Genomic DNA, 26,649 nt, shown 5'->3' with positions numbered 1-26,649 from the left:
TGTGTGCAGTTTTGGTCACCAAATTACAGGAAGGATATTAATAAGGTTGAAAGAGTGCAGAGAAGGTTTACAAGGATGTTGCCAGGACTTGAGAAACTGAGTTACAGAGAAAGGTTGAATAGATTAGGACTTTATTCCCTGGAGCGTAGAAGAATGAGGGGAGATTTGATAGAGGTATACACAATTATGATGGATATAGATAGAGTGAATGCAAGCAGGCTTTTTCCACTGAGACTAGGGGAAAAAAAAAAGAGGACATGGGTTAAGGGTGAAGGGGGAAAAGTTTAAAGGGAACATTGGTGGGGGGGCTTCTTCACACAGAGAGTGGTGGGAGTGTGGAATGAGCTATACACAGGTACATTGATGAGAGAGGTATGGAGGGATATGATCCGGGTGCAGGTCAGTGGGACTAGGCAGAAAAATGGTTTGACACAGCCAAAAAGAGCCAAAAGGCCTGTTTCTGTGCTGTAATGTTCTGTGGTTCTATGTGAGCTCAATTTCAATGTTTAATTGCAGTTTGGATAGGTGCTTGGATGGTAGGGGTATGGAGGACTATGGTCCTAGTGCAAGTCAATCGAAGCAGACAGCTTAAATGGCTCAGCACTGACTAGATGGGCCAAAAGGCATTTCTGTGCTGTACTTTTATACTTTTCTGTGACTGAGGGCAAGTCTGAGCTTCCTGGTGTCTGTCAATCTGATTTATCACCCTGCCCTCATTCAGATCTGTCAGAAAGCAAAGCTTAAAAAGGTAAATGAGTAATAGTATTGTGAACACAAAGCATTTATTTTCTGTGGTTTGTGATAATTATTAAGGATTTTTAGTTTGTTAATTATACTGAGACAACATCCAAATGGCCTCTGCCTGCAATAATCATTCAAACAACCAAATCAGTTGCCTATGTTATTTAAAACTGCAATTGTTCACAAGAGGTCGTGCGAGTGTAGCATAACCACCGGAGAGAAAGCGTTCAACCCTTACCCACATCTCTTCCATTTCACACACATCAGCCCTTATCCCATCCTCCCGCCACCTTGTCCTCACCTATCAGCCTACTAGCCTCCAAGTACAGCACATAATTTTCCAACTTCCGCCATCTCTAAAGGAATCCCCCAATCCCTTTCCCCCACTTTCTGCAAGGATCTCTCCCTACACAACTCCCTTGTCCACTCGTTCCTCCTGGCACTTATCCTTATGCGCTGAATAAATACACACTGCCCCTACACCTCCTCCCTCACTACCATTCAGGGCCTCATACAATCTTTCCAGGTGAGGGGACACTTCACTTGCGAGTCCATGGGGTCATCTACTGTATCTGGTGCTTCCGGTGTGGGCTCCTGTATATCGGTGTGACCCAAAGTCGATTGGGAGACCACTTCATCAAATACCTTCACTTGGTTCACCAGAAAAATTGAGATCTCCTGGTGACCACCCATTTCAATTCTACTTCCTATTCCAACATGTCAGTCCTTGGCCTCCTCTATTACCACAATGAGGCCACACTTGGGTTGAAAGAGAATACCTTATATTCCATCTGGGTAATCTCCAATTTGATGGCATGAACATTGATTTCTCAAACTTCTGGTAATTGCCCCCCCCCCTTCACCATTCCTGTTTCCCCTCTTTCACCATACCTTCTTACCAGCCCATCACCTCCCTTTGGTGCTTGTCCCTCTTCCCTCTCTTCCATGGTCTTCTGTCCTGTCCCATCAGATCCCCCTGTTCCAGCCCTTTATCTCTTTCATCAATCAACTTCCCAGATCCTTACTTCACCTCTTCCCCTCTCCCAGTTTCACCCATCACCTTGTACTTCTACCTCCCCCTCCTTTTCAGTCCCAATGAAGGTTCACTCTTTCTCATGGGTGCTGCCTGGCCTGCTGAGTTCCTCCAGCATTTTGTGTGTGTTGCTATGGATTTCCAGCATCTGTAGATTTCCTCGTGTTAATGAAAGAAATCAAATATAATTGAAAAATTTTTATAAATTCTCCAGACCCATTAAATGTGTGACAATAATATAATTTTATGGAAAACTTTATTTAAACTGTGCAATCATTCAAAATGCAGACTATTTTACAACAGTTTTAAAACATTTTGGCTTTTAGACTAGTTATATTTTTTGGCATGAGTTAGCAAAATTACAGATCAGGCACCTGAATTCTAGGCAGCATTCACTGTAATGCCCGTATAAAATAGCAACACACAGTTTCTCAGTAAAAGTAGTTAAAGACATAAATGAGGTACATTCAGAAATCAAGGCAAGCGTTTACTCTCCTGTAGCACTGGATATCAAGTGAAGCTGATCCCCTGAGACATAAAATTTGATATAATGCAGGTTCACCCTCCAGAACCAGGATCACAAACACTGCCTTTACAAGATAATTGGCAATTGAAGACAAAAGGTACAGAACACCTGAGGTACAATCAGACTGCACCCTCCACTTCGTCCCTTTAGTTCACATCTTAACAATATGCTCTAAAATAAAAAAAACTAACACATTACTTGTTCTCATCACAAAGGAGTAAAACACACTAATCAAAAAAGCAGTAACAATTACTTTTCTCCTACCTTTCCCAACTGTTGTAACAAGTGGTCACATGACACACACCAGCACCCGCACAGGTACGTGTAGTAAATGTCACACAAGTACCTGTTACACCAGTCACACAAGTTTAATACATAATCAAAACAAAAATACAATTTCAGACAGTTTAACACACAATTCCAGATTAATGTGCATCAACAAATACTTAACTTAAAAAAGGAGGCAGTAGTTTCTAAGTATATTTCAATTAACATCTCCAATCTTAAAAAGTCCAGCAAAATCTCATCAGCTAACCAGCATATTTTCCAGACTCTGCTTTTACTTTCTGAAAAGGCAGAATGCCTCCTAAAACTGTGCTTACATCTCCAACTGCAATGATGTTATCAGGTCCCCCTAATACATTTAAAAGGCAGTTGCTTCAATTAATGCTCTTACTAAAACTTGATATGCCAGAGATCAATGACATGTTTTCCCCAGCAACCACAAGTGAGAACCTTCATTGATAATAAATATTGTACCATTAATAAGGTCATATAACACCAGTAATCAGCCTGCATTACACCTGAAGTAGGTTTGAAGAGTTTGAATAAAATGCTGGTGGTTTGTAACAGCAGCTCTCATTGAAATACTGTACAGAAGATGTCACACATTCTAACACATTGTTTCACTGTTTCCCGATCCAGGGTCCTAGGAAATGCCAATGATATCAAACATATTTTCTTATGTTCACCTTATTCATATCCTGTCTGACGACTGAATCTTTGCCAACTAGGGCACAAAGCTGGACAGTGAAGAGAGGATGGGTTGGTCTCCAGGACCTTAGGTTTGCAATTGTCAAGAAATCTTAAATAATTAATGATGGATCCACATCATAAGGTAGAACAAATGGGCAGAAAATTGATCCCATGAACAACATACATTTTCAAACTGTTCAACAGCTCAAACTGAACACCACACAATTCAGACAAGAAAAATGCACAGCCAAGGTGAGTAACAGTTACTCAAGTGTTATTACAGTTGTACTGTACAACTTGTACCTTAATTCTGTGGGAATGAAGATGCAGGATCATAATCATAAACAGCATTCTAAACAAATGTCTACAATAATTATTCTATGGTGGGTAATCATTTTCATGTACAGTATTTCAAAATAGCTGCTGTATATAATGAAAAGATGCCAGTTTTGATTTGGAATGTTAGCCATGAACATTTGTTGCTGCATCAAAATAAAAAAAGCAAGCAATCAAACAACATTATTTTAAAGACAATTCAGGAATGAAGAACTAAACTACTTTTGATACACAAAGGTGAACAAAAAATAAATCTTTGGTTTTCTCGGACGGCTGATCTAGCTGTATTTGAAATCAAATAATTAATACTGAATTTATTGTCTTTTTAAAAATATCTTTTTCTGCTCTCCTCTGCTCCCTTAAATTTGTCAAAGCAAGAGATAGAACATTTATTGCTCAACATTGATTATATTATTTAAAGCTATTACAATTGCCTTTTCTTTTGCAGTCTTTTATTGTTAAGAATGTAATGCAAACGGTGTGACTGAGACACAAAAATACGCTGCTATCTTTAGAGAAAGGCTCAGCCAATCACATGATAGCAAGTTAAGTGAATCCTAGAAGGGAATATTGGAATATTTTACTTTGTGTAGAAAAATTGAATATTTCAAAACATTATAATTCAGGTCAGGTTCACCAGACTTCTAAATATGGCAAATAATGAGTAACGACTTCGGTGAAGTTCTACAGCTCTACAGCTGAAGAATCCTCTCGTAATTAATGATATTTTAACAATTATTGCCATTGGAGATGAATGTACATTTATAAAATTATATCTTATACAAGAGAATTCTCTTCATTTCAGCTTTAATGAAAAGTGACACAGTTCTTACGACTGGGATTCAGATACTGCATAGACACAGTGCCCTATCAACATCAACTCTTTGGATACAGTTTACCTTTGTATACCGTCTTTAGCATCAGTACAATGGATGACACTAATCTGAAAGACAAGTGCTAAACTGGCTATAAATCTGATCTACACTATAAAGAGCAGAGTGCAGCTAACCAGAAGTCGTACTCAGTAGTTAGTACTAAGGATCTTTCATTGAGCCGATATTAGAACATTATTCAAACATTAAAAACTTATGCCTTTGTACAGGACAAAGAATTAGCTTTTAAGTAATTTTAGACAATAAATCATTGGATATCTATTTATTATAATTTGATTTGTTTCCAATAAGGGATGGGATTTAATAGCATTTGGGCATTATCACATCAATATTGCTCATTCCCTAAATTAGGTTTCCAATTATTCTAGTGTAATATTGTATTAGAAAATCAATTTCAATTCAAAACACATACAAGTCTTATGAATGATTAGAAACTACCATAAAATTAAAAGATTTAACAGTTGAATGGCCCAAAAAATCCTAGAGAAAAAAATTATGTACATTTTCTTTGGTAAGCTTATTTTAAAGTAGTTTTGCTATATCGGCATCACATTGGCATGAACATTTACTGGCACACAATTCTAGTGATCTGTTCTAACTCTTAAAAGCTACACAGTAACGATTTTAAAAGCAGTAATTCAAACAAGATACCCTGTCAGTACACCACACACACACACATACGTGTGGCAGTTCAAATGTAACAAATACTTGATCCCTGAGGTTAGATAAGGAATAACACTAAAATAGGTTTTTAAAAAGAGGTAGTATCAAACAGGAGATGCAAGGCTATAGCACATGAGAGTAGCAGCTTCTAAACATTTTTGGTATCGTAAAGCTCTGTTTAATACAAGTAATTCCAAAAATAAATACACACGAGGCACCGAACGGTGCTCTTTGGATTGTAACTCTTAACGAGTATCGTGATTCAATACCAATAAGCTGAAGTTGTCATAAGAAAGATCACTTGGAGAAACTATGGCAGAAATGCAGTTATTGAATAGCTATGCACATTCTTTTATTTTAAAAGTAGCTTGGTATCCTTTTCAATTTGGTAAAATAATTACATTCCTATTATTTAGAATATGAATTCCTTTAATAATTTAATCAAATATTTTTAGAACTCTTCTGTACTCTTATATTTTAGGACTCACAAATCAATTAGATCAATTCATTCCAACAATAATATTGCTATAATTTTTCATTTGGCAGTTTGTTAAATGGAGTGAGTGCATTTGTCAGCAGGATCAGAAGGTTAAAAGGAATTTGATGAGTTCTGAGGGGGAATAGATAGGCTTTGTGTCAAGTCAAGTTTAAAAGAGTATTGCCTATTTATTGAAAAGACGGCAATGATTAAAGAGGAACTCTGGTACTTAATGTATTTAATCTACTATGATAGCTGAACATTTCTGGTTGAGATTTTCTGTTAGATATTTGGCAGTACTGGCTTGGCAACAAAGCTGCAAAACACATTGGACTAGGAGTCCACATACTCATTGAAACAGATCACTAAAGTGTCAGTAGAAATTCCCTTGGAATATTTAGATAACATTTTACTTGACTTTCTAGATATCACACTTAAAGCTAACAAAACTTACTAATAAATGCTACAACATTCCCCTTCAAAAAAACAAAAGTTAGTATGAATAAAGTGGAATCATCCCACTGGATGTTATACTCCAGTTGAAAAGGACCAGACAGCTTCAGAAGCATCTGTTAGAATGCATGAAATCAGAATTCAACTAGGACGGCACAGGGCTGTGATAGGGGTCAATGCATGAGGCATGTTTTCCCTAATTTCTGCATCTGCATTGTATTTTCCTGTTTCTACAACAGGAAACATCTAGGTAATCATTTCAGTTAACCCTGGCCTGCTTCAATTAGTCTGTGGTGCCTCCCAACACATATTCCATGAAGCAGATATACCCAGAGCAGTTCAGGTTCAAATTCACTGGGAATACATTGACACTGCTAGCAGTGCATAGTTTGGATATGTTTATAGGTGAGAACAATGAAGCACTGAACTCCTACAGAATCTAAAGTGTTCCTGCTTTCCTCTGATCAGACTAGCTCTTCTACTTCTCCCCCAGTGCTTAATGTCAGTGTGCAGTACAAATACAGCAGTTGTGGAATGTAATCTTAATATTTCATGGATTGAGATTACAAATCAAAACCTTCAAAAATCCGTCCTGACTTTTTGCTTTAAATTGGAAAATAAATAAGGCAACAACTTCAGCTTAAAGGTGTTGTGCATGGCCCCATTTTAGAATCTCACCTGCCCATGTAAACAGATCTTTAGTCAAACACTCTCATGGCAAAGCCCTCACAACCCCTACATCACAGCAGAACAACACCAACAAACATTTCTTTTATCAAAACAACACATTTGTGTAAGGAAATATCAACTATTAGGCAATGGAGTCAAATACCTGTTAAATACTGGAGTTCATTATTAGGTAAGATTGAGGTAGATTTTCAGCAGAAAGCCTGAAATATTATTTCTGCTCCATGATATACCTTTCAAAATAAAATCAAAAGAAATGGTAATGGTCCTTTTCACATTTTTTGACATACAGACATTCATGGTGGGTAAAATAAAAAAAAACAAATGGAACATTCATAAAGCAAAGTTATGTAAGAACCTGGAGTGACTTTCTCTCCAAAGTGTTCTTTGGCTTCCTGCACACTTGTCCATCGTACAGATAAATTATGCTGAAACTGGATCAGGTTACTTAGATTGGAAATTGGTTGTTGGTGTTTTCACTGGTTGGTTTTGACGTCATTTGGCTTGGTCGAGGCAGTGCCAGCAGGTCATTGGTGGTGGAATGAGAAACGACCAATAGGGATTGGTCTTCCTCTGAGGTAGACAAGGCCGGAATGCTGGCAGTTTCTGCCTGGACAGATGACCCCAGGAAGACAGGTGTCGAAGAAAGGTGCGACATTTCCATCTCCTCTCTGGAATCATGGGAATATCTGCCCGAATCTCCAGTTTCATGGCTTCCATCACTATTGTGTGAATATTCTGTATCTCCCATGGCAGTAAACACAGATGGCAAGGTTGTGGGGGGAATCAGCACCGAGCCACTCAGTTCTTCACAGGTCAGCCCAGTCAAACCAAACCCATTTCTTCTGACTGGCTGCAAGCAAAAGAATGGTAGTTTAGTAAAGGCACACAGGTCTAGACAATTGCTTTGGTCTGAGTGAACACTGTATGAATCTACTCCACCACAAGCCACTGAAAATCCAGGACCATATTGTTGAACTTTATCCAAAATCATTTAAAAAGGGGCAGTAGCAGACAGTGAGTGAACTTTGGCAACTGTGGTTCCAATAAAAAAATACAAGTGGTTGCTGATGGGGAATAATTAAATCAGTTAGTGCCATCATTCGATGAGGGACTATGACCAGCTGTTTAAAACTACAAATGCACAATTTATTAACATGTTGAGTTAATCAGGTCAAGCAGATGGCCCTCACTAAAGGTTATTGAACATAAAACTGATTCTAATTGATTAGTAAACCCAAGCCCAACAAATTCCAATCCAACTTCTGGTAGCAATAGCTCTAATTATAGAAACTCTACACAACATTAGCCGATGAGAAGTTGTCACAGTTTATATCACATAGACAGGCCAGCTCAACCAGTAGAGTTGGTGTTTAATCCTATTCCTATCTGACCTAATCTCATCCCATCAGCAAACCTTTACAGTCCCTTCAATGGCCATAACCACTTTAACTTTCAAGTTCCAAATCATACCTGATTCTCCTTGGATGTGCTTGTTGATCTCTTTTTTGTTCCAAAAAATAAGCACTTTTTGGTCTTTTCTTTTCTGTGACCAGAGCTGCTAATAATCAAATCAGATCCACCCTGTTGGATACAAGAGCAGTGGATTCACAAGGGTTACTATCTACTCAAAACTGCTGTGCAGAAGCTGCTGCAGTTGCACTTTGCATTACTGGTTTCAATTTTATCTCCTTTCAGCTCGCTCAAGCCAAAGGACCTCTAGATTTTTACTATTGGAGCTCTGAAATTTGTATTAACAGTATTCCCCTATCAAGATTAAAGCATTTCTTTACATTACTTCTCCCCTTCTTAAATATCACCAATTTTATAAAATTATTCCCAGATCACCTGTCTCCAAATGGTGACCCTTAGTTGTTGTTTGTCCTGGGGAGTTACTCCACCATTGTGTGTGTTGCCCCAGATTGTCTTTGTGTTTTCTTCAACTCAAGAAATTTATAGGTTAAAATTTCAGATTGCTTTTCAAAATTCTTTTCCCTGCTCTCTATTTCTAATGGGTTTTATTCTCTCCCTTTTGATGCTCAGTGCACTCCAAGTCATTGGTGTGTTCCAGTGTAGCTGGCTTGCTTCAGGGAACATTACAAGCAGGGTAGTCCCTGGTTAGTGTAAGCTGAAGCACCAGGTAGTGAAGTGGAAGAATTAGAGTTAGCTAATACACTACATGGTTGAAAACCTTTTTGGATGTCCTCAGAATGTGCAGACAATATAACAATGCAAATTATTAAAACGTTCACAGTGTGAGGTGATGCATTTGGGGATGGGTTGTCAGATAGGGGTAGGACATTTACAATGAATGGTCCAGCCTTAAGCAATGTTGTACACTTTGTGTACAAGGGCAAGGATCCCTAAGGCATCAGCGCAGGTAGTCAGGAGTGGTGAAAGTCAGATGGCCTACATTAGCCAGAGCACAAAACAGAAGAGCAGGGAGGTCCTAGCCAGGCCATAGCTGAAACACTGTGTGCATTCCTTCTCATCACACAACATTAAGGACATGGACTGCACTGGAGAGGGTGTGAAGATTTTCTAGGACAGGGGTTTCCAACCACTTTGATGCCATAGGCCAATACCATTAAGCGTGGGGTCCATGGACCCCAGTTGGGAACCCCTGCTCTGGGATGGTTCAGTTACAAGGAGAGACTGTACGGACTGGGTGGTTTTCCTTGGAGCAAAGAAAGGGAGGGGTACACAACACCATGAAAGGCAAAGACAAGGTAAGCAGTAAATTTTACACCTTGGCAGAGGTTTAAGGTGAGTTAAATATTTTGAGGGTCCTGAGGAAGAACTTTTCCACCCAGAGGTTGTGGCAAATTGGATCACACTGCCAGAGAAGCTGGGGGAGGCAGATAGTCTCTCAATTCTTGACCATCTGATGAACACCTTAAGTGTCCAAAATGTAGAAGGCTGTGGACCAATGGGGACAGTATGGATAGGTTCTTGATAGTCAGCATAGGATCAGTGGGCTTGAATCAGAATCAAGTTTATTATCACTGGCAAATGATGTGAAATTTGTTAACTTAGCAGCAGCAATTCCATGCAATACCTCCTACCTGAAGGTAACAGTGAGAAAAGGGCATGCCCTGGGTGCTGAAGGCACTGTTACTGTGCTAAATAACTGCACTGTTACCAGGCATAAGCCTTTTTTTAAGAAAATGAAAGCAGGTAAAATATGAATAATAAGGATAACAAAAACAAAGTTACCTTGGTATCCAAGTAGACATTCTCAGCCATCATTGGCATTAAGGTTTCCATGTTTTCCCAATGTTCATCCTTGCTCTTGGCCAGATGGTTTCCACTGACAAGTGGTCTCGTCACATGTGCCAACTGAACACTTCCTGGTTGATCAGCCTTGACTCCATTAGATTTCCTGGATAAACAAAAGTTCACCATTTAAAGGAAACCTTGGCAACAATACTGGCAGTGCTGGTGCTGTAAAACCCCACTGTTAATTCACTGATGCCACTGCAAATTAGGCAATGCTAGTAAATATGTTTCACAAAATATGACACTTCAGTATGAACTATTCTTAGAAGCAATAATCTGTTTGTGGGGTGGGGTGCAGGTAAGGATTTGCAGCACATTCAATACTTTGATTAGTAGAACATCTCACACTCCCAAAGATTAGGTTCAAAATATTTAAAACAGGTTTTAATATAAATCTTTTGCCTATCATTAGTGCTCTGTATTCTGTCCACACAATACCTTGCTTTGCTTCTATAAAGGAGGATAAGGATGCAGATGATAATACAAGTCAGGGCAATGCAGACTCCAACGATGATCCCAGTCATTGACTTTTGGTCCAGGTGGTAAAACACATCGGATTTGGCTATGGTATAAAGGAAGTGATATTAGAACACAACAAAAGCATTAAAATCACTTCAGCATCTGCTGTCACCTTATTGAAAGTTTCCACAATTGAACTCATTACAGTGTGGTACATTTCTTATGTTCCTAATTCACCACGCCCACATTACAGATACAGACAATAACATTAGAAGAGATCAAATACTATTTTCATATACAAAATGGTGAATCTTTGTGAATAAATGCTATTCAAATAATAATTTCCATTTAGATAATTCTGGTATGTTCACTATCTCCATTCCCCAGAGTCAGATGGCCTGTATTACGTGGAACTTCAAAAGCAATAGCTGAAACTATTGCACAGTGACATAATATTAGGCATAATTGTCCATTTGAAGTGGAATATTATTGTAACTTTAGCCATGGTTTAATTTGCCAACTTTACCTTTTGTTGTAGCTCTCATGATCAGCATTTCACTGACAACTAAGTCCAGTTAATTTATCTGTAACAGATCTGGTAGGAAAGGTTTAGAGTACACTTTAATTTTACACTCGGCACCTTACCTTTGGCATCTGCGCCGTTGACGGAGTCAGACCACTTTGCCCCTTGACTGAAATACACTGTCTCTGTAGCAGGGACCACCAGTTCTACAACATTTGAAAATGGTCCCTCTCCTACTTCATTTGACGCAGATACTTGAATGAGGTAGACATTTCCAGGAACAAGGTTCTCCAGCAAAACCATAGTAATCGTTCCTAAAAAGAACGATAACAACAGTAAATCAAAGGCTAAAGATCTCTAAAAGCACAATGACTCATTAGATCATAGGAATGAATTTATCTGGCAGATCAACATGCACCTGGTACAGTGTTAGCACTCTGGTGTAAAGAAATGGGTTGTATATGTAAAAAATGAGGAACAGTCCAGGGGTAATGATTGGTAAACCAGAGACTTGCTGCTAGACCAGGCCTGGCCCAGCTGGTTCCATACATTTTGTGCCTGCAAGTAGCAAAACCCAGACAAGCAATATTCACACAAGGCAACAAACACCTTCAACAAGAGAGATCCTTCATCTCCCCTTAATACTCAACAATGCAGCTGCCATTAACTTGACCACTCACCAGAAAATCTAATTCGATCAGATGCATTCCATCCTAAAACCATTTACATAACCTACAAAGAAGCCAGAAATGTTTAAGACCAAAAGACCACAAGATAGAAGACAAGAATTAGGCCATCTGGCCCATCAAGTAAGCTCCACTATTTATTATGGCTGATTTAATTTCCTTCTCAACCCCATTCCTCCCGCCTTCTCTCCATAACCTTTGGCACCCTAACTATACAGATGTTCGTCAAGTAGTTGCACCTCCTTTATTGCATAAAGGTTCCCAGTGAAAAGGGCAATTACAAACCAGTCTCCTGACCACTGAGAGGAAAATGCTAGAATTGATTAGGAAGTGGCAACAAGATATTTAAAAATTATGAAAAGGATCGAGGAGAACATGGATTCATGGAACAGGGAAATGTATGACGAATCTGAGAGTTTCCGTTCAGATTGCAGGAAAGATCACTTGCTTGTGAAGCTGAAGCAAGTCATTCAACCTCTGTCACCTGCTCTGCCACTCGATAAAATACAACTAACCTTTTACCGTAACACCGCATGTACCTCATAGCCCTCGATTCCCTTTATATCAGGGAGAAAAAAAATCTCACTTGAACACTCACTAACCTCTTAGGCAGAGAATTCCAAAGATCACTGCCCTCTAGTCTTATCATCTTTATTCAAAAGGGTTGACCTCTAATTTTGAGACAATGGACCTAATTCTGGAGGCTCTGGGCAACCCAGCCAAGGGAAACATCAAACGCTGTAAGACCTTTGTGTACATCTGTGAAATGATGATTATATGATTATCATCATTCTAAACTCAATTGAAAACAGGTCTTGACCTCTCCTCACATGACGAAGTCTTCCATGGTAAAGGAGCCAATGTTTTATGCACGCCCCCATATAAACATTTCCTTCATCACTAGAACAACAGTGCTTACCATCTACAATCTGCAACGCAGCCACTTGCTAGATCTTCTCTAACAGAACCTCCTAATTTCACAGTCTCTGCCAGCAAAGGTCAACAGTTACATGGGAGTATTCCTGAGACACAGCACACCAGTTTGGAAGTTTGCCATCATTCCTTCAACATCGATTGTCCAGTCCTGGCTCTCAGCCCAGCTGCTCAGTGAATGTACTGTCATCAATTTGCAATCTGTATCCCCTACCATGGGCCAGCTAGTAGTGTAGTGGCATCAAGGCAGATGGTCCCAAGTTCAAGCCCATTCTGGGCAGCAGCAGTGTCTACATGGAAGAAAGGCTTGGCAACCTACTTCCGTACCTTACCATGAAAACCTTGTGGGGCCTATGGTTGATGAGGTCACAAAGAGTTGGACTCGACTTAACAACTAAACAACAAATACTTACCACCATCTCATAAGCAACATTTGTAAAAACAGTGTCAGCATATGCCAAGATTATTGAAATATACTTGACAGTCAAGGTCTACTTATTAGATATACCTGACACATGCACACAGTTCTGATAACAATATAGATCTATTATTCTGATCTATTAATATTCAACAACATTGACAACAAAAATAAATATTTCTAGTTTCAATTGGGACTAAGCTGAATACAACTCTCAACACCTGAATAAGTTACCAAACAAGTAAAGCCAGCATTCAAATAACTGTTTCATCCACAGTTACCTTTGGTTTACTGCTTGAGGTGCAAGCAAACCTAGCCTGTGACCTTTCCAAATCAGGCATCGTAAAAATCAATTAAGTTGTATTATGATAAACACAACTTCAATTATAAGGCTTGTCAAATGAAGAGTGTTTGATGGCTCTGGGACTGTATTCATTGAAATTTAGAAGAATGAGGGTGACCTCATTGAAACCTATCGAATGGTGAAAGGCCTTGATGGAGTGGATGTGGAGAGAATATTTCCTATGGTGGGAATGTCTAAGACCAGAGGACAGAACCTCAAAACAGAGGGGCATCCTTTTAGAGTGGAGATGAGGAGGAATTCCTTTAGGCAGAGAGTGGCCACAGGCAACTTTGAAGGCCAAGTCTTCATGTATACTCATGGCAGAGGTTGACACCTCAATTTGACAGGGGATGAAGGGATATGGGGAGAAGGCAGGAGATTGAGGCTGAGAGGAAAAATGCATCAGCCATGATGAAATGGTGGAGCAGACTCAATGGGGGGTGGGGGTCATATGGTCTAACACAAGAAAATATGCTCAAGGCTTATAGTGCACGAAGGGTTAAATGCTCTTGCAATGATCCCAAGGTATAAATGTTTGATATGTATTCTACTTGCTGTACTCTTCCTCAAACAATCATCTAAGCTCTCCGTCCAGAGCAAGTACTTCCAATAATTCAAGATAATAAATGGAACATTTTGGAATGGTGTCAGGAATTTCTCCCCTTCCTTACATACAGATATAGGACTGAAATTCCAAAAGCAAAGAACAAAATAAAGCATCCACCCAACTGAATAACAATGTGAGTGCATGAGTTCAATGCATGAGTGAATCTAGCTCATTCATAATCATCAGTTTAATGTAGGAATGAACCTAGTTCATCTATACTCATCAGGCCACCAGTGTAATCGTCCAGTGTTCACATGGATATTACTTCACAAAATATTGTAGGAAGCTGGATTCACAAAGGTCTTTTGTCCTGAATCCATTTTAGCTGTTATTTTTACATAATCTCAATTTCACTATTTTTCTGGTTATTAAAGTACAGTCAAGGAGGTTGCAACTCCAAAATTTAAACCTGAAAAGATACACAGAGATGCTTGCTGAGCACAGCTCACCTTCCCTGTGGAGCACTTGCCAGTTGCCCGCGACCCAGGCCTTCCTGGAAGCATACAGGATGGTGTAACGAGTGACAGCCATTTGTGTGTCTTCTGGGGGCTTCCAAGAAACCAGAGCAGTTCCTTCTTCTATCAAAGTGGCTTTGACTCCTGACGGTGGCTTGGTTGGAGCTGCAAAAGAAATTAACAGAAGTTACAAGCAATAGGTACAGTGACTGGCCAACAATTCTAGAGGGAAATTAACACTTCTGAGACAGGAGAGACCGCAGATATTGGAATCTTCTGGAGGAACTCAGTGGACTGAGCAGCAGGACGTCTCCAGAGTCCTTCATGATGTTATCTCAAGAGCAATTAGGCCTGCACAAGATTTAGCACTTTTGAAGAGTTTTATACAAATCCCCATCCTCACCATCAATAATAACAGGGAGCAGTGCAGGCTTAGTCTTCTTAAAGTCATCACCATCCCCTTTGTCTTATCAAGCTTTATTGTCCAATTTAGTTTAATGCATTATATTTCTATCCCAGTTTACCCTGCAATTAACCATGTCCTTCAGGTAGAACCCAATTCCCTTAAGAATGACCCTTTGTTTACAAGATACTTCAAATGTGAATATTATAAAATACTACCATAAAATCATACTACTTAATGGAATCTCCTCAGTTATGGATTATGCCAAGAACAAGAAAAAAAAGGCTTAAATTCAGGTAAACATTTATTTCTTAAATAAGTGCCAGTTGTTTTTTTTTAAAAAAACACAGGCTCTGGGATGTGAATAGTCTGATATAGACCTTACCTTCAGGTAATGTCAACTGATAAACCACGGGGCTCCAGGGGCTGGAGAGCTGGTCAGCATGAAGACGCACTGCAAACTCATACTTGGTGAAGGGTTGTAGACCATTCACGAGCATGTGCGTTTCAGACCTGTAAAATAACCATATAACAATTACAGCACAGAAACAGGCCATCTCTGCCCTTCTAGTCCATGCCGAACGCTTACTCTCACCTAGTCCCACCGAAAATAAAAGGAATTATTAGAAGCAAAATTTATTGAGGACTGATTTCATAGCTGAGCAATATGCACTGCATACTCGTAACAGCATCCATGAAAATGTATTTGTTTGCTCCTTTCTAGTTGCATGTTAGGTAAATATTAAATAGTTTGGACAGAGCACTCTGGGTCTGTTCTTGGACCAGGGAGCCATTCAACTACTTTGCTCAAGTAAAAACAAAAGCACCAATCTGATAATTACAGATTACGATAACTAATGACAAAAGTTTGTATTCAGCTCTGGAAGAAATTTTCTCAAGAGTGATACCCCTGGAAAAAGCAAAAATAACCCAATCATGACTGCATTGAAAACATTAGCTCCTGATATAAACATTTAATATTTTCAAAATGTTTGCTGGTTAAGTTTATTTTCAAGCATCCTGCAGTATGTTCCTAGTTACACTGATGATGATCAATGCAGGCTGAAATTTACTCTGGCCTGTGGTAACTACCCTTTATCCACTGTTCTTGTTCAAAATTTAAAAGGTTTTACACAAAGTGCCAGGAATGCGCTGCCAACAGGAGTGATGGGAACAGATATATTGGCAACATTTAAGAGGCATTTAGGAAAGGACATGAACTTGCAGCAAACAATGGGATATGGACCACGTGCAGACAAGAGTTTGAAATGGCAACATGTCATCACAGACATTGCAGGTTGATGGGCCTGTTCTGCCATACCGTTCTATGTTCTATAAACAAATGGAGATAACATTCAATCCAGATTAATATCTTTAGGCAACAATCAGCTCTGCCACAGGTTTACCAATATGATATGACACCAACCCAAGCCACTTCAGTCAGTGAGGGAAAAGACTGAGCTGCAATATTGCACAATAGTTTGGAATTGTTAAACTAAACACAGATTAGTGCCACATCATCATGAAAATCTTATGTCCAAATTCATAGTGCTGGTCTATGAAACCTGTTTCATTAAAAACTCCAGCCTGGCTGCAGCCTCCATTGCCTAAATTTCAAAGTGAAAACGAGTATCTGTTAACAGCTCTTTTGAATGAGAAATTTGTTTCATGTTGCCAGACAACAGCAGATACCAGGATTTTTGCTATCTGACATCCTTATTTACCTTGAGATTAGCTTGGAAAGACTCACGACGATGTATTGGTCTGACCATGGCAGACGTAAGTGCTCACAAGGTATAACAAATGGACGTATTAGCAAAGACCAGAGTTAACTGGAAAGAAATCCAAGCTGCGTTGCACTTTGATGTGCCAATGTAAATATTAAGTGGTTTTGTGAAAAGGTTTCACTTCAAGTACAGAGATAGTTTAAATCTGAAGGTCACTGAAAACGGTGCATGAATTATGATGCAAAAAGTGCATATTATTCACCATACAAAGAACTGACAAGCAACAGAAGCAATCTTGCAACTTCTAACAAAGTCCTACAAATTGATAAACACTTTAGAGAGAGAGAAGTCAACTTACGTTTGAAGATACATGACAAGAGATGCATTCTGCAGCCCCACAGGGTTACAGCGGATGGTATAGTTGATCACTGGTGCTGCAGTAAAGGCTGGCTTCCCCCACCGTAATGAGATAGAAGATGAACTATTGGCTTTTGCGTACAAGTGGTGAGGAGGGGGTGGAGGAGGCACCATGCGATCCCGAACAGCTGGTCAATAAGAACACACATTATTTATCATTATTAAGTTTTAAAGAACAATGTTGTGAAATTAAAAATCATGTTTGAATTTTTATTTGGAGGTAGGTATCACAAAGATATATTTTGCCTAGGATTTTAATCACAATGGTAAAAGGAAGGATTTAGGATGGTTACCAGCTGCATGCAAATTCAGTAGTTAGGGGAGAAGATGCTTTTAAAAGCGTGCAAAACAACCAAACTAAACTGAACAAAACTGATCTTCAAAGCTTCTGAAGATTGATCATGTACATTTTTGTCAGCATGTTAATTATTCCCATTTTAGGCTTGTAAAACTAGGCTTGTTGAACTCTAAGGATATATACCCAAAGTCTGCAGCAGAAGCAACTTATTTAGATACTGTGTTGGGGTATCAAAAAGACGAGAACAATTTGAGACAATTCTAATATTCCATCAGCTAACTGACAGCTGTTCGATCCAATTTACCAAATATCCTAATGTACAGTCTGAGCATTCTATGCAAATCAAACTCTCAGCTCTTTGGCCCACCGTGCCTGTACCAACTGCGGTACCAGCCTAAAATGAACCCACATACCTGCACAAGATACTTCTACCTGCTCATGTCCGTCATAATGCCCCAAACATTTCCATCACATCTGCACATTCCACACATCTATCACTGTCTCGTAAAACTCTTAAACTTTCCTTCTCTCACCTAAAATCTATGTCTTATAGTAATTGACACACCCAATCTGGGGGGGGGGGGGGGGTACGTGGAGAAAGACCATCTACTTTATCTATGCCTCTCACGACCTTACATATGCTCTTCCCAAAGCCTCTAATGGAGAGAATAATCTAGTGTGCCTGAACTGTTGTTATACCTATTGCTCTCTAATCCATCCTGGTGAATCTCTTATCACTCTTGCAGTGTGCTGACCGGAACTATACACTTTACTCCAAATATGGCCTAAATGAAGTTTTATACAGCTGCAGCATGACTTTCCAACTCTCATACTCAATGCCCAAACTGCAAAATAAAGTACACCATACATCACCTTTACCAGCCCAACTACTTGTTTTCCCACCTTGACGGCACTAAGAATCCTCTCCACATTGATACATTTAGCAGTCCTGCTATTTATTGTACATTTCGTCTGAATATTTGTCCCCAAAGTACAACGCCTCACAATTCTCTGGATTAAATTCCATCTGCCATTTCTCTGCCCAAGCTTCCAACTGGTCAATATTCTGCTGTAATTTTTTTTAGAATCTTCTCAACTATCCACAACTCCAGCAATTTTCGTGTTGTCTGCAAACATACTAATTAATCAGTCTACTTACACTTTCACCCAAGTCACTGTTCACGAATGGAGTTCCCGGCATAGGTTCCTGGGAAACACCACAAGTCACAGACCTCCAGTCAAAAATAACACCACTCTATGGCCAAGGCCATTTGGAATCAAGTCTCCATGATTCCACATCTCTTAATCTTCTGAATGCACCCATAAGTTGAGTACTTTATTAATGTGCATTCCTTAACATCCACAGCATTCATTTGGAATTTTGTGATAAGCTTCACTTCTTGGAAAACTGTTTATTACTCTAATTTTCCTTATCATGTATACTATGTTAATAAAATTTCAATAATCCAAATTTCCAGGAACTTTGATGTTAGACTAATAATTCTCTGGACTAATGCATGTTACTCCTATTAAACATAAAACCACCTTTTCTACCTCATTTTTTCTATAAGCAATTTTCCCTGACCTGAACTCCAACAGCAAAAATCCAGATCCCTCTCCTCACCACCCTCTAGAATCACACCTCTGATGGGTGAGGCAGGTGCTAAGCAATCCGATACCAGATTATCGGCCTTTTACCGTACTTGTTTGATCTGCTGTGCACAATCCTGACAGTGAGAAAATCATTTATAAAACCTGTAAGAAACTATAATCTCAGTCCCGGTCAACCTCTGATCATTTATGGAAACCCATGAGTGTGAAATTTCTGATGCTTTAGTTGTCGTTGATAGGATGCCTTAGTTTATAAGAATAGCCATATCATCTATTACTATTTAATGTATGTTATATTGGCCAAAGATTTCGGAATGGAGGCAGTATATTTGGAAGATTTATTTAAATTATGAAATCTTAGATGGAGAAGTTCCAGCGATCAGTAAGAAGTGAACACTTACACACACATCTGGGGGTGCTCACAGTCTGATCTGCCTGATAACCTTCACCCATGTAATTGTATGCCAGCAAGCGCATATGGTACTTCCTTCCAGGGTCTAAATCGGAGGAAATAATAACAAAAACACTGAATATCCAAACAGCGATGATATTTGTGATATTGAAAACTGTTTCCACACTTTCACTGATGAAAAATGGTCTACCATTTAAATTGCAAACTTCTTTACTCAAATACACGCTAAACCAAGGCAAATGTGAGGCATTGACTAACAAATGTCTTCTTCGAAAAATTAGATGGAATTGGTAATAATTTTGAACAAATCTCCCCTGCACACAGGGGGGCCCTGAACACAAGCAAAATTGCAAATAAAATCCCAAATTCAATAACATTCAGTAACGTCCCCCAAACGTCTGCAGCCAGTTATTCCCCCCTTTGTATGAGACTTTATTGCAAATCTAACTGGTTGTCTTTTGGTACCGAATCGTAATTCAGTATGCAATTTTGCTGATCAAGTCAGCTTTATTCTGTTATAGTTACAGTGGACACTTTCCATTCAACTTTTGCCTTTCCCAACATTTTCCAATAGCAAAATGGATCTAATTCACAGTTATCGAGAGTACCACGATTCCTTAAATATTTTAAGCTGACACCAAAAAATCCCAATATAACATCAAGAACAATTTTAAAACCAATGCCTTCTAATCTTTCTAAAAGAAAGCACCAATTATTAACACTTGGTTAAATATGTAACCACCAACAACAACCTGGTGAAATCACAGGTCATTTCTTTGAAAGGAGCTGGTGCTGTCTGAGGGCTTCTAGCAGCATCCCTGTTGAGGGAGCTGGTGCATCAGATGCAGTTTTACTTTTCAAATAAACCTTCTATTTAAACTTGCTCAATACTATCAAAGCCCTGTACTTCTTGGCATCATTCCAAGGAATCAGACATCCCAAGTTAGGACTAACTGCCATTGAAAAGTTCAATCAGACCCGATGTTAGCACAGCCCCAATCTGTATTTTCCAACACACCAACCATGTGGAATCTTCTACATATTCATCTTCCTTTGCAACCTAAAGTGATCTAGTCAACTATATGTAGTGCCACCTCAATAAGTCATGTGACCAACCACATTTCAGTTATTTTTGGCCTTTTCTTCGTGAATTTTAGTACAATAAGTGGAATTCTGTTCTATAATGATGGGTCAGCTCTTTATACAAGATTATAAAAATCCACCTAGCTGGTTAGCTCTCTTAACATCTTGCCTGCTTTCTCTATGTTTACTGGTTAGATTTAGTCATCTAACTACAAGAACAACTGATTCTGCATCATTATGACTAGTTCCATTCCCTGATCATCCCAACACTGAACGTGTTTTTTTGCATTAATGTAATTCAACTTGCCAATTTCATATAAAAACTGGAAACTGAGGCCTATATGGTAACTATATAGTTACCATTTAGGCTTTGTTACCACCAGCTAAGGTTATGCAATCTTTCCAGGTGCGAAATGGTTCCCAAGTTAGAAAGTGTTGCCTCTGTGCACACTGCACGAGGAATGACAGGATGATGGTATGGACATCGTGCAAGTCATGCCACAACATAGTTGCACAAGACCCTCCAATATATTGTTGCAGTTTTAACCTGAAGACTAAAGCCTCCTTCAGCACTAATCAAAGGACCCAGGCCTCTACGGGCACTTTATGTCCATTCTTCCCCAGATAGTGCTTTCAACTAGGAACATCCCTAATCATGACCACACAGTCCCACTCCCCACAACTTCACTGTCAACATCCTCACCAATCCCACCATTATTTGCATGACCTCCTCAAAACAAGGCCTGCTATCTTCCCTCCCTGCCATACAGAGTGGCAAGCTCTCTGTACATCCAATTTGTGCTCCCAGTCGAATTATTCAACCTTGTTTTTAAAAGATAAAGTGGACACAGAATTGGATACTGCATTTTGAATGCACAAAGACTGCCTATAAATCATTAGCTGAAGCCTGTCTATTCAACATGACATATCCACTTCAGCACCGTGACAGAGACCATTTATTGTAGCAAGCAGAGGCAGCATTTTTGGGGTTGGTGGAATCCATTTACCTCTAGAAGTATTTGGTCAGATACTTCTGCAAGTAACAAAGCCAAATGCTATTCAGAGTAACCAACATCAAATTAACAAACTCTGCTTAGCCTCCATGTACAACTTTCAGTACCATACTTCCAAAATAAACCACAGAGTAAAAGCCTGCAGTTGTTTAACAAAACAACTCATTTACATGGGACCCCTACTGACCTGTTGAATACCAGAGGATGACCACACTAACCATTTATCATACTGTCAAATAGCTTAAAATGTCTGCTGGCCTGCTGAGTGGTTACCCTGAGTCGGTCATCATTCCATTAAATGGAGACAACTGAAGGTCTAATGTCAACATAGAATTCCCCTTCCTCAGTGAGATATTGCTTAAAGCAATAGTTTACACAATACAATCTAATGCAGGAGGTCTCTTTGTAAATGCAAATAATTCATTCCATAGCATTATAAAATTTAAGATTTTCTTATCCAAAACTGAAAAGCACCATTATTTGGATTTTAAATGCCTTCACACTCTACATGAATGAAATCTGTATGAATTTAAGCCAACACAATATCCATTTTTTAAGAAATTCAAAATGATAAAACCACAAACAAGTCAATCTCATTTACCAAGCATGGTTGGTAAAAGCCACTTTGACAATCCTGCACTTCAGAAGAGAATGGGATAAATTTATGCTTTGGTTGGAGGAGGTGGTGATGGTGAAGAGAAGGTATTTGTATTATTTGTGTGACTGACTTATAATCCGTTACAGGCTTAAACTTTTGTTTACATTACAGTTGGCAAGTATTGTTTACAGGATACAGGCCATTCTTAGGATTTATCTGTATTATAAAAAAGATTAAACCAGTAGTGGATTTTAACAAGAGAGTAAGCAAATAGGGAACTTTTTCCATGAGAATACCCATGTATGAACATTTTCCAGCAGAGGTCACTAGCGAGTAACCAGGAGCTTTCTGTTCCCCAGCCACAGGCACCAAGGATAATTCAGGCAGCCATTCACCCCCCCACCCCCAGCTGCCCCCACACCACCACTCCATTCTCATTCAAGATAAGCCAACAGTAGTACAGTCTGTTTGGCTCAGCCCATCCCAGTGCAGAAACTTCAGTTTTGTATTCTATCATACACTTATCAGTGATCGAATGAAGAACTTGTGGTTATCAGAATGAAAAGCAAGTTTAACTTGTAATCAATTCTAAACTAATTTCTGAAGCTATTTGACCTTATAACTTAAGGATTTCAGTTACAATTTTTGAACAAGGTATGAATTATCAAATAAACAATTCCACTGTGCAAGGAGAGAAAAACCAGTGAGCTGCTAACTTTCTCAGTAGGACAAAACTCTTACCTTACACAAAATGCCTTAGAGGGCAAATGCAGTAAAATCTTAAGGTTTGTGCCTCCAGGCTCCCTTTAGTGAAAAGATTAAATAATTGTACTGACAAATTATAGATCCTACAATGCAAAGTACATGTACTTTAAGGTAAATAAAAGGGTTAATGGTTTGTGAAGTGATTGATAGTGCACCATTGAAGAAAACAACAGTACATTCAATTTACTGAGATTTTTAAAATTGCCAAACCAACGTTAAGCAATTTTCATTCTACACTTCAACAGAAGTACCAGATTTCTTACTTTAACATCCCCCAGATACAGTAACAAAAGAACATAAAACCGAAAAAAAAATTCAAAAATAAAATCAAAATCAGATAAAGCAAGTGATTTCCACCCAGGGTGCTGGAGCTCTTATTTCACAGCACTTTTCTGCTGCTGCTGCTAATGGATCATCTAAAACAAAAGCACATCTTCTGCAGTTTTAATGGTTTCTCGGTAACCAGATAACCTGCAGGAGGCTTAGCTGCAGAACACTTGCAATGCGTTTAAATAATCCCCATAAAAGTCGAGAGCTACCACTTTATCAGGAGATCCATTGCAGATCATTATTTATTGTGTACCATCTAAAAGTGCGAAAAAATCTGCATATTAAAACAACAACTTTGACTGGAGAACCACAGAATTAAATATTGCCATATTAGTGTCTCCACCATTACTGAACTGACCATTGTCATCTCTTTCTTGCTGGAGGTAATTTGTTTTATTTAAATGCTCAATGGAATGAACAATCACAACTGCTCCAGTATAGTTTATTTTAAAAAAAACAAGTAACCAGTGGAATTTGTATTGTGTTTCAGCGTGAAAGGCAGGTTAGAAAAACTCTAAATGAAGGCGAAATGTGACATTTACTTTTCACGTCACAGATCATCTTAACGATAAACAGTTTCACTCTTTCAGTTTGAGGAGGACAGACTTTGAAATGAAATAAATTTGAGAGGTAATAACAGCCTTATTGGAAGTTATATTCCAGGACAGTTTTAATTTTTGTCTGAGCCTTTGAAGTGTGAACACAGAGGGATTCAAATGGCAATTATTAGAACAAAGTTAGTTCAGATACAAACGCCACATGCTAACAAGAAGAGTGCAGCCACAGTAAGACAGGGGCTCAAAGTTACGAGGTAGTCATTTCAAGCAGCAGGAATAACAAGCAATGGACAAACGTGGATGGGTTAGTGCAGTAGTTGGACTTTGACACAATGCTTATCCCCTACAGAAAATATTCTGCAGAAGAACATCTTTAACCATATTCACTTGGCTGTAAGTCTCTCAAGCCTGTTCCAGAATTTAATGTTATGGTAGCTGATCTCTACTGGCATCAGCCCCTTCCCCTGAACCAGTTCCCAATATCCCTACATTCCCCCTCTATCAAATACTTAACCGCCTCCACTTTAAACACTTCCAACGATCCAGCTTTCACCACTTGCCAGGGCAGAGAGTTCCAGAGATTCACCTACCTCTGAGAAGAAATTTCTACTTTCTTCAGAATTAAATGACCAACCCTTATCCAGTAGCTATGCCTCATTGCTCAAGACTCCTGTTGATGAAAATCATCTCACCATCGACTCTGTCAAACTCCTTTAGGCAATTATATGTTTGAATAAGGTCAGCTGTCATTCTTCTGAACCCCCTGAACACAGACCCAAACTATTTACTCTCTCTTAATAAAATAATCCTCTGAACCCAGGAATTCCCTTGGTGAGTCTCCTTTATAATGCCTTTAACGTTACTCTATCCATTTAGGAAAGGGGATCAAAACCATGTATAATATTCCAGGTGGGGCCTCACCAACACCCTGTACAATTGCAACTCCTTTGCGGTGAAGGCCAAAATGCGGTTTTTTTTCTCCCCCCTTGGACCTGCTTGCAAAATTTTTGTGTTTCATTCATGGTCAGCACAAAATATCCTTCAGGTCTTGTGGTAAAATGGATCTTGTGGTATGGGTTTCTCACCATTTGGCAGACGAGGCCTCCTCATAAGCACCAGAACCTTGTCTGGCTGGCAGTGTGAGAGGCTTCTCCATCAGATCCTTCCAATGTAGAGTCTCATTCCTTGCCCTCAACAAGATAATCATCCTCCTCTTTGTTGAGCTGTAAATTTACAAAGTGGTCTAGGAAAGGATGCAAGTGCCCTTGTTGAGGCTTGTCCCAAGCAGCTGTATTATAGGCCATTCTGGTCTGTGGGCTGTTCCCCAGGGACACATACTAAGACAAAGACCAACTGCTGATGGAAGATCATTAGCAATATCCTTCAGGTCTTGTGGTAAAATGGATCTTGTGGTATGGGTTTCTCACCATTTGGCAGACGAGGCCTCCTCATAAGCACCAGAACCTTGTCTGGCTGGCAGTGTGAGAGGCTTCTCCATCAGATCCTTCCAATGTAGAGTCTCATTCCTTGCCCTCAACAAGATAATCATCCTCCTCTTTGTTGAGCTGTAAATTTACAAAGTGGTCTAGGAAAGGATGCAAGTGCCCTTGTTGAGGCTTGTCCCAAGCAGCTGTATTATAGGCCATTCTGGTCTGTGGGCTGTTCCCCAGGGACACATACTAAGACAAAGACCAACTGCTGATGGAAGATCATTAGCTGGGGAAGAAATATAACCGAAGGTCTTGCCTCAGCTCTACTGAGGGGCTGTGCCCTGTGAAACAACCTTCAGATAACTGAAGGGTGTTCTGTTCAGAGGCCCCGAGCAGCATTAGTGCTTTATACATAGAATTTAGAACATGCCAACATTTTGAATGCACAAACATGTAAAGAAAGCATTACACTGTTTTCTATTTCCTTAGTATAACTTTTATGAATTTTTTTTAAGTGCAGTGGTTTAGAACTAGAATGAGTCCACTGCACAATTCTGTGAACTTACAATTCTGTTGAAGTACTCAAAAATTTTTGGACCTAAAACATTAATTCTTTCTCTCTCCATAAATGCTGCTCAACCTGCTAAGCATTTTCAACATTTTCAGTTTTATACTCAAATTATAATCTGCCCCTACCCTTCAATTCCTGAGGGACAGCTATACTGAAGACAGAGATATGGATTGGCCATCAATCTGACTCTTCACCCAAGCAATAAATATTGCCCTCTTAACAGCCAGAACACCAAGTGAACATTGATGGTAGTGTGCTGGTACTGGCAATTGCTTGGAGCTCTGGAGCTATTAATTTTCTCCTCTGTTTTGCCCCAAGGTAGAAAGGGTGATTGAATTGGAGTCAACTCACTCAGGACAGAGTGGTAGCAGATTGCACCTCATCACAATTTATGTTCCTAGACCAGACATCCAAAAGTACATCTACACTCCAAAAAGTTGGCAATGCCATTCCAAAAAGGAGTAAATGCCATAAAGTAATCACCATTACTTAACATGAATGAGCTATAGTTGCTTATAAGTTATTTTTTATTGGGCACACAGAAGTACAAGTTAAAAAGATTGAACAACTGCCTTTGTTACGTTAGTAAAAACATAATCTATTTTCAGACATTAATCAATAAGGCAGTTGGACTGTCAGATCAAATCTCTGCAAGATCCAGCATCCGGTTAACAACATAGTAAACCCTAATGTAAAACTACAGAACTTTGCCACTGTTAGTGCAAAAACAACAATTCCTTACTCAGAGCAAGACAAATCACCAGCATGTCTACATGCTCAGTCTGTACAGCAAAAGCATGTGCAATAGATATCCCAATTAGGTGTGTAATGAAAGCACCATTTAATCAAATTACCATCTGAGGGTTTTAGCCCATTACTTCTACCTACTGAATCACAAATTGTTAATTATTCAATATTTCCTTTAACTTGGTTAAATGGACAAACC

At 39.1% G+C, this 26,649-nt stretch overlaps 1 protein-coding gene across 1 annotated transcript in view; it reads right to left on the bottom strand.

The window, feature by feature from the left end:
• Positions 1–2,019: 2,019 nt before the first annotated feature.
• LOC132386066 (protogenin-like) overlaps positions 2,020–26,649 on the bottom strand; it is a gene marked incomplete at its 5' end in the record, with an annotated part of 80,027 nt that continues 55,397 nt past the window's right edge. Inside the window, 9 exons of the mRNA XM_059958353.1 lie at positions 2,020–7,638; positions 8,259–8,369; positions 10,002–10,167; positions 10,503–10,626; positions 11,169–11,360; positions 14,483–14,653; positions 15,277–15,404; positions 16,977–17,163; positions 19,346–19,441. Coding sequence (XP_059814336.1) covers positions 7,234–7,638; positions 8,259–8,369; positions 10,002–10,167; positions 10,503–10,626; positions 11,169–11,360; positions 14,483–14,653; positions 15,277–15,404; positions 16,977–17,163; positions 19,346–19,441 — 1,580 coding nt within the window. The remainder of the gene's footprint in view (positions 7,639–8,258; positions 8,370–10,001; positions 10,168–10,502; positions 10,627–11,168; positions 11,361–14,482; positions 14,654–15,276; positions 15,405–16,976; positions 17,164–19,345; positions 19,442–26,649) is intronic.

The sequence above is a fragment of the Hypanus sabinus genome, unplaced genomic scaffold (assembly GCF_030144855.1).
Source record: "Hypanus sabinus isolate sHypSab1 unplaced genomic scaffold, sHypSab1.hap1 H_3, whole genome shotgun sequence".
NCBI classification, from domain to species: Eukaryota; Metazoa; Chordata; class Chondrichthyes; order Myliobatiformes; family Dasyatidae; genus Hypanus; species Hypanus sabinus.
This window is presented reverse-complemented; position numbering and strand designations above follow the sequence as displayed.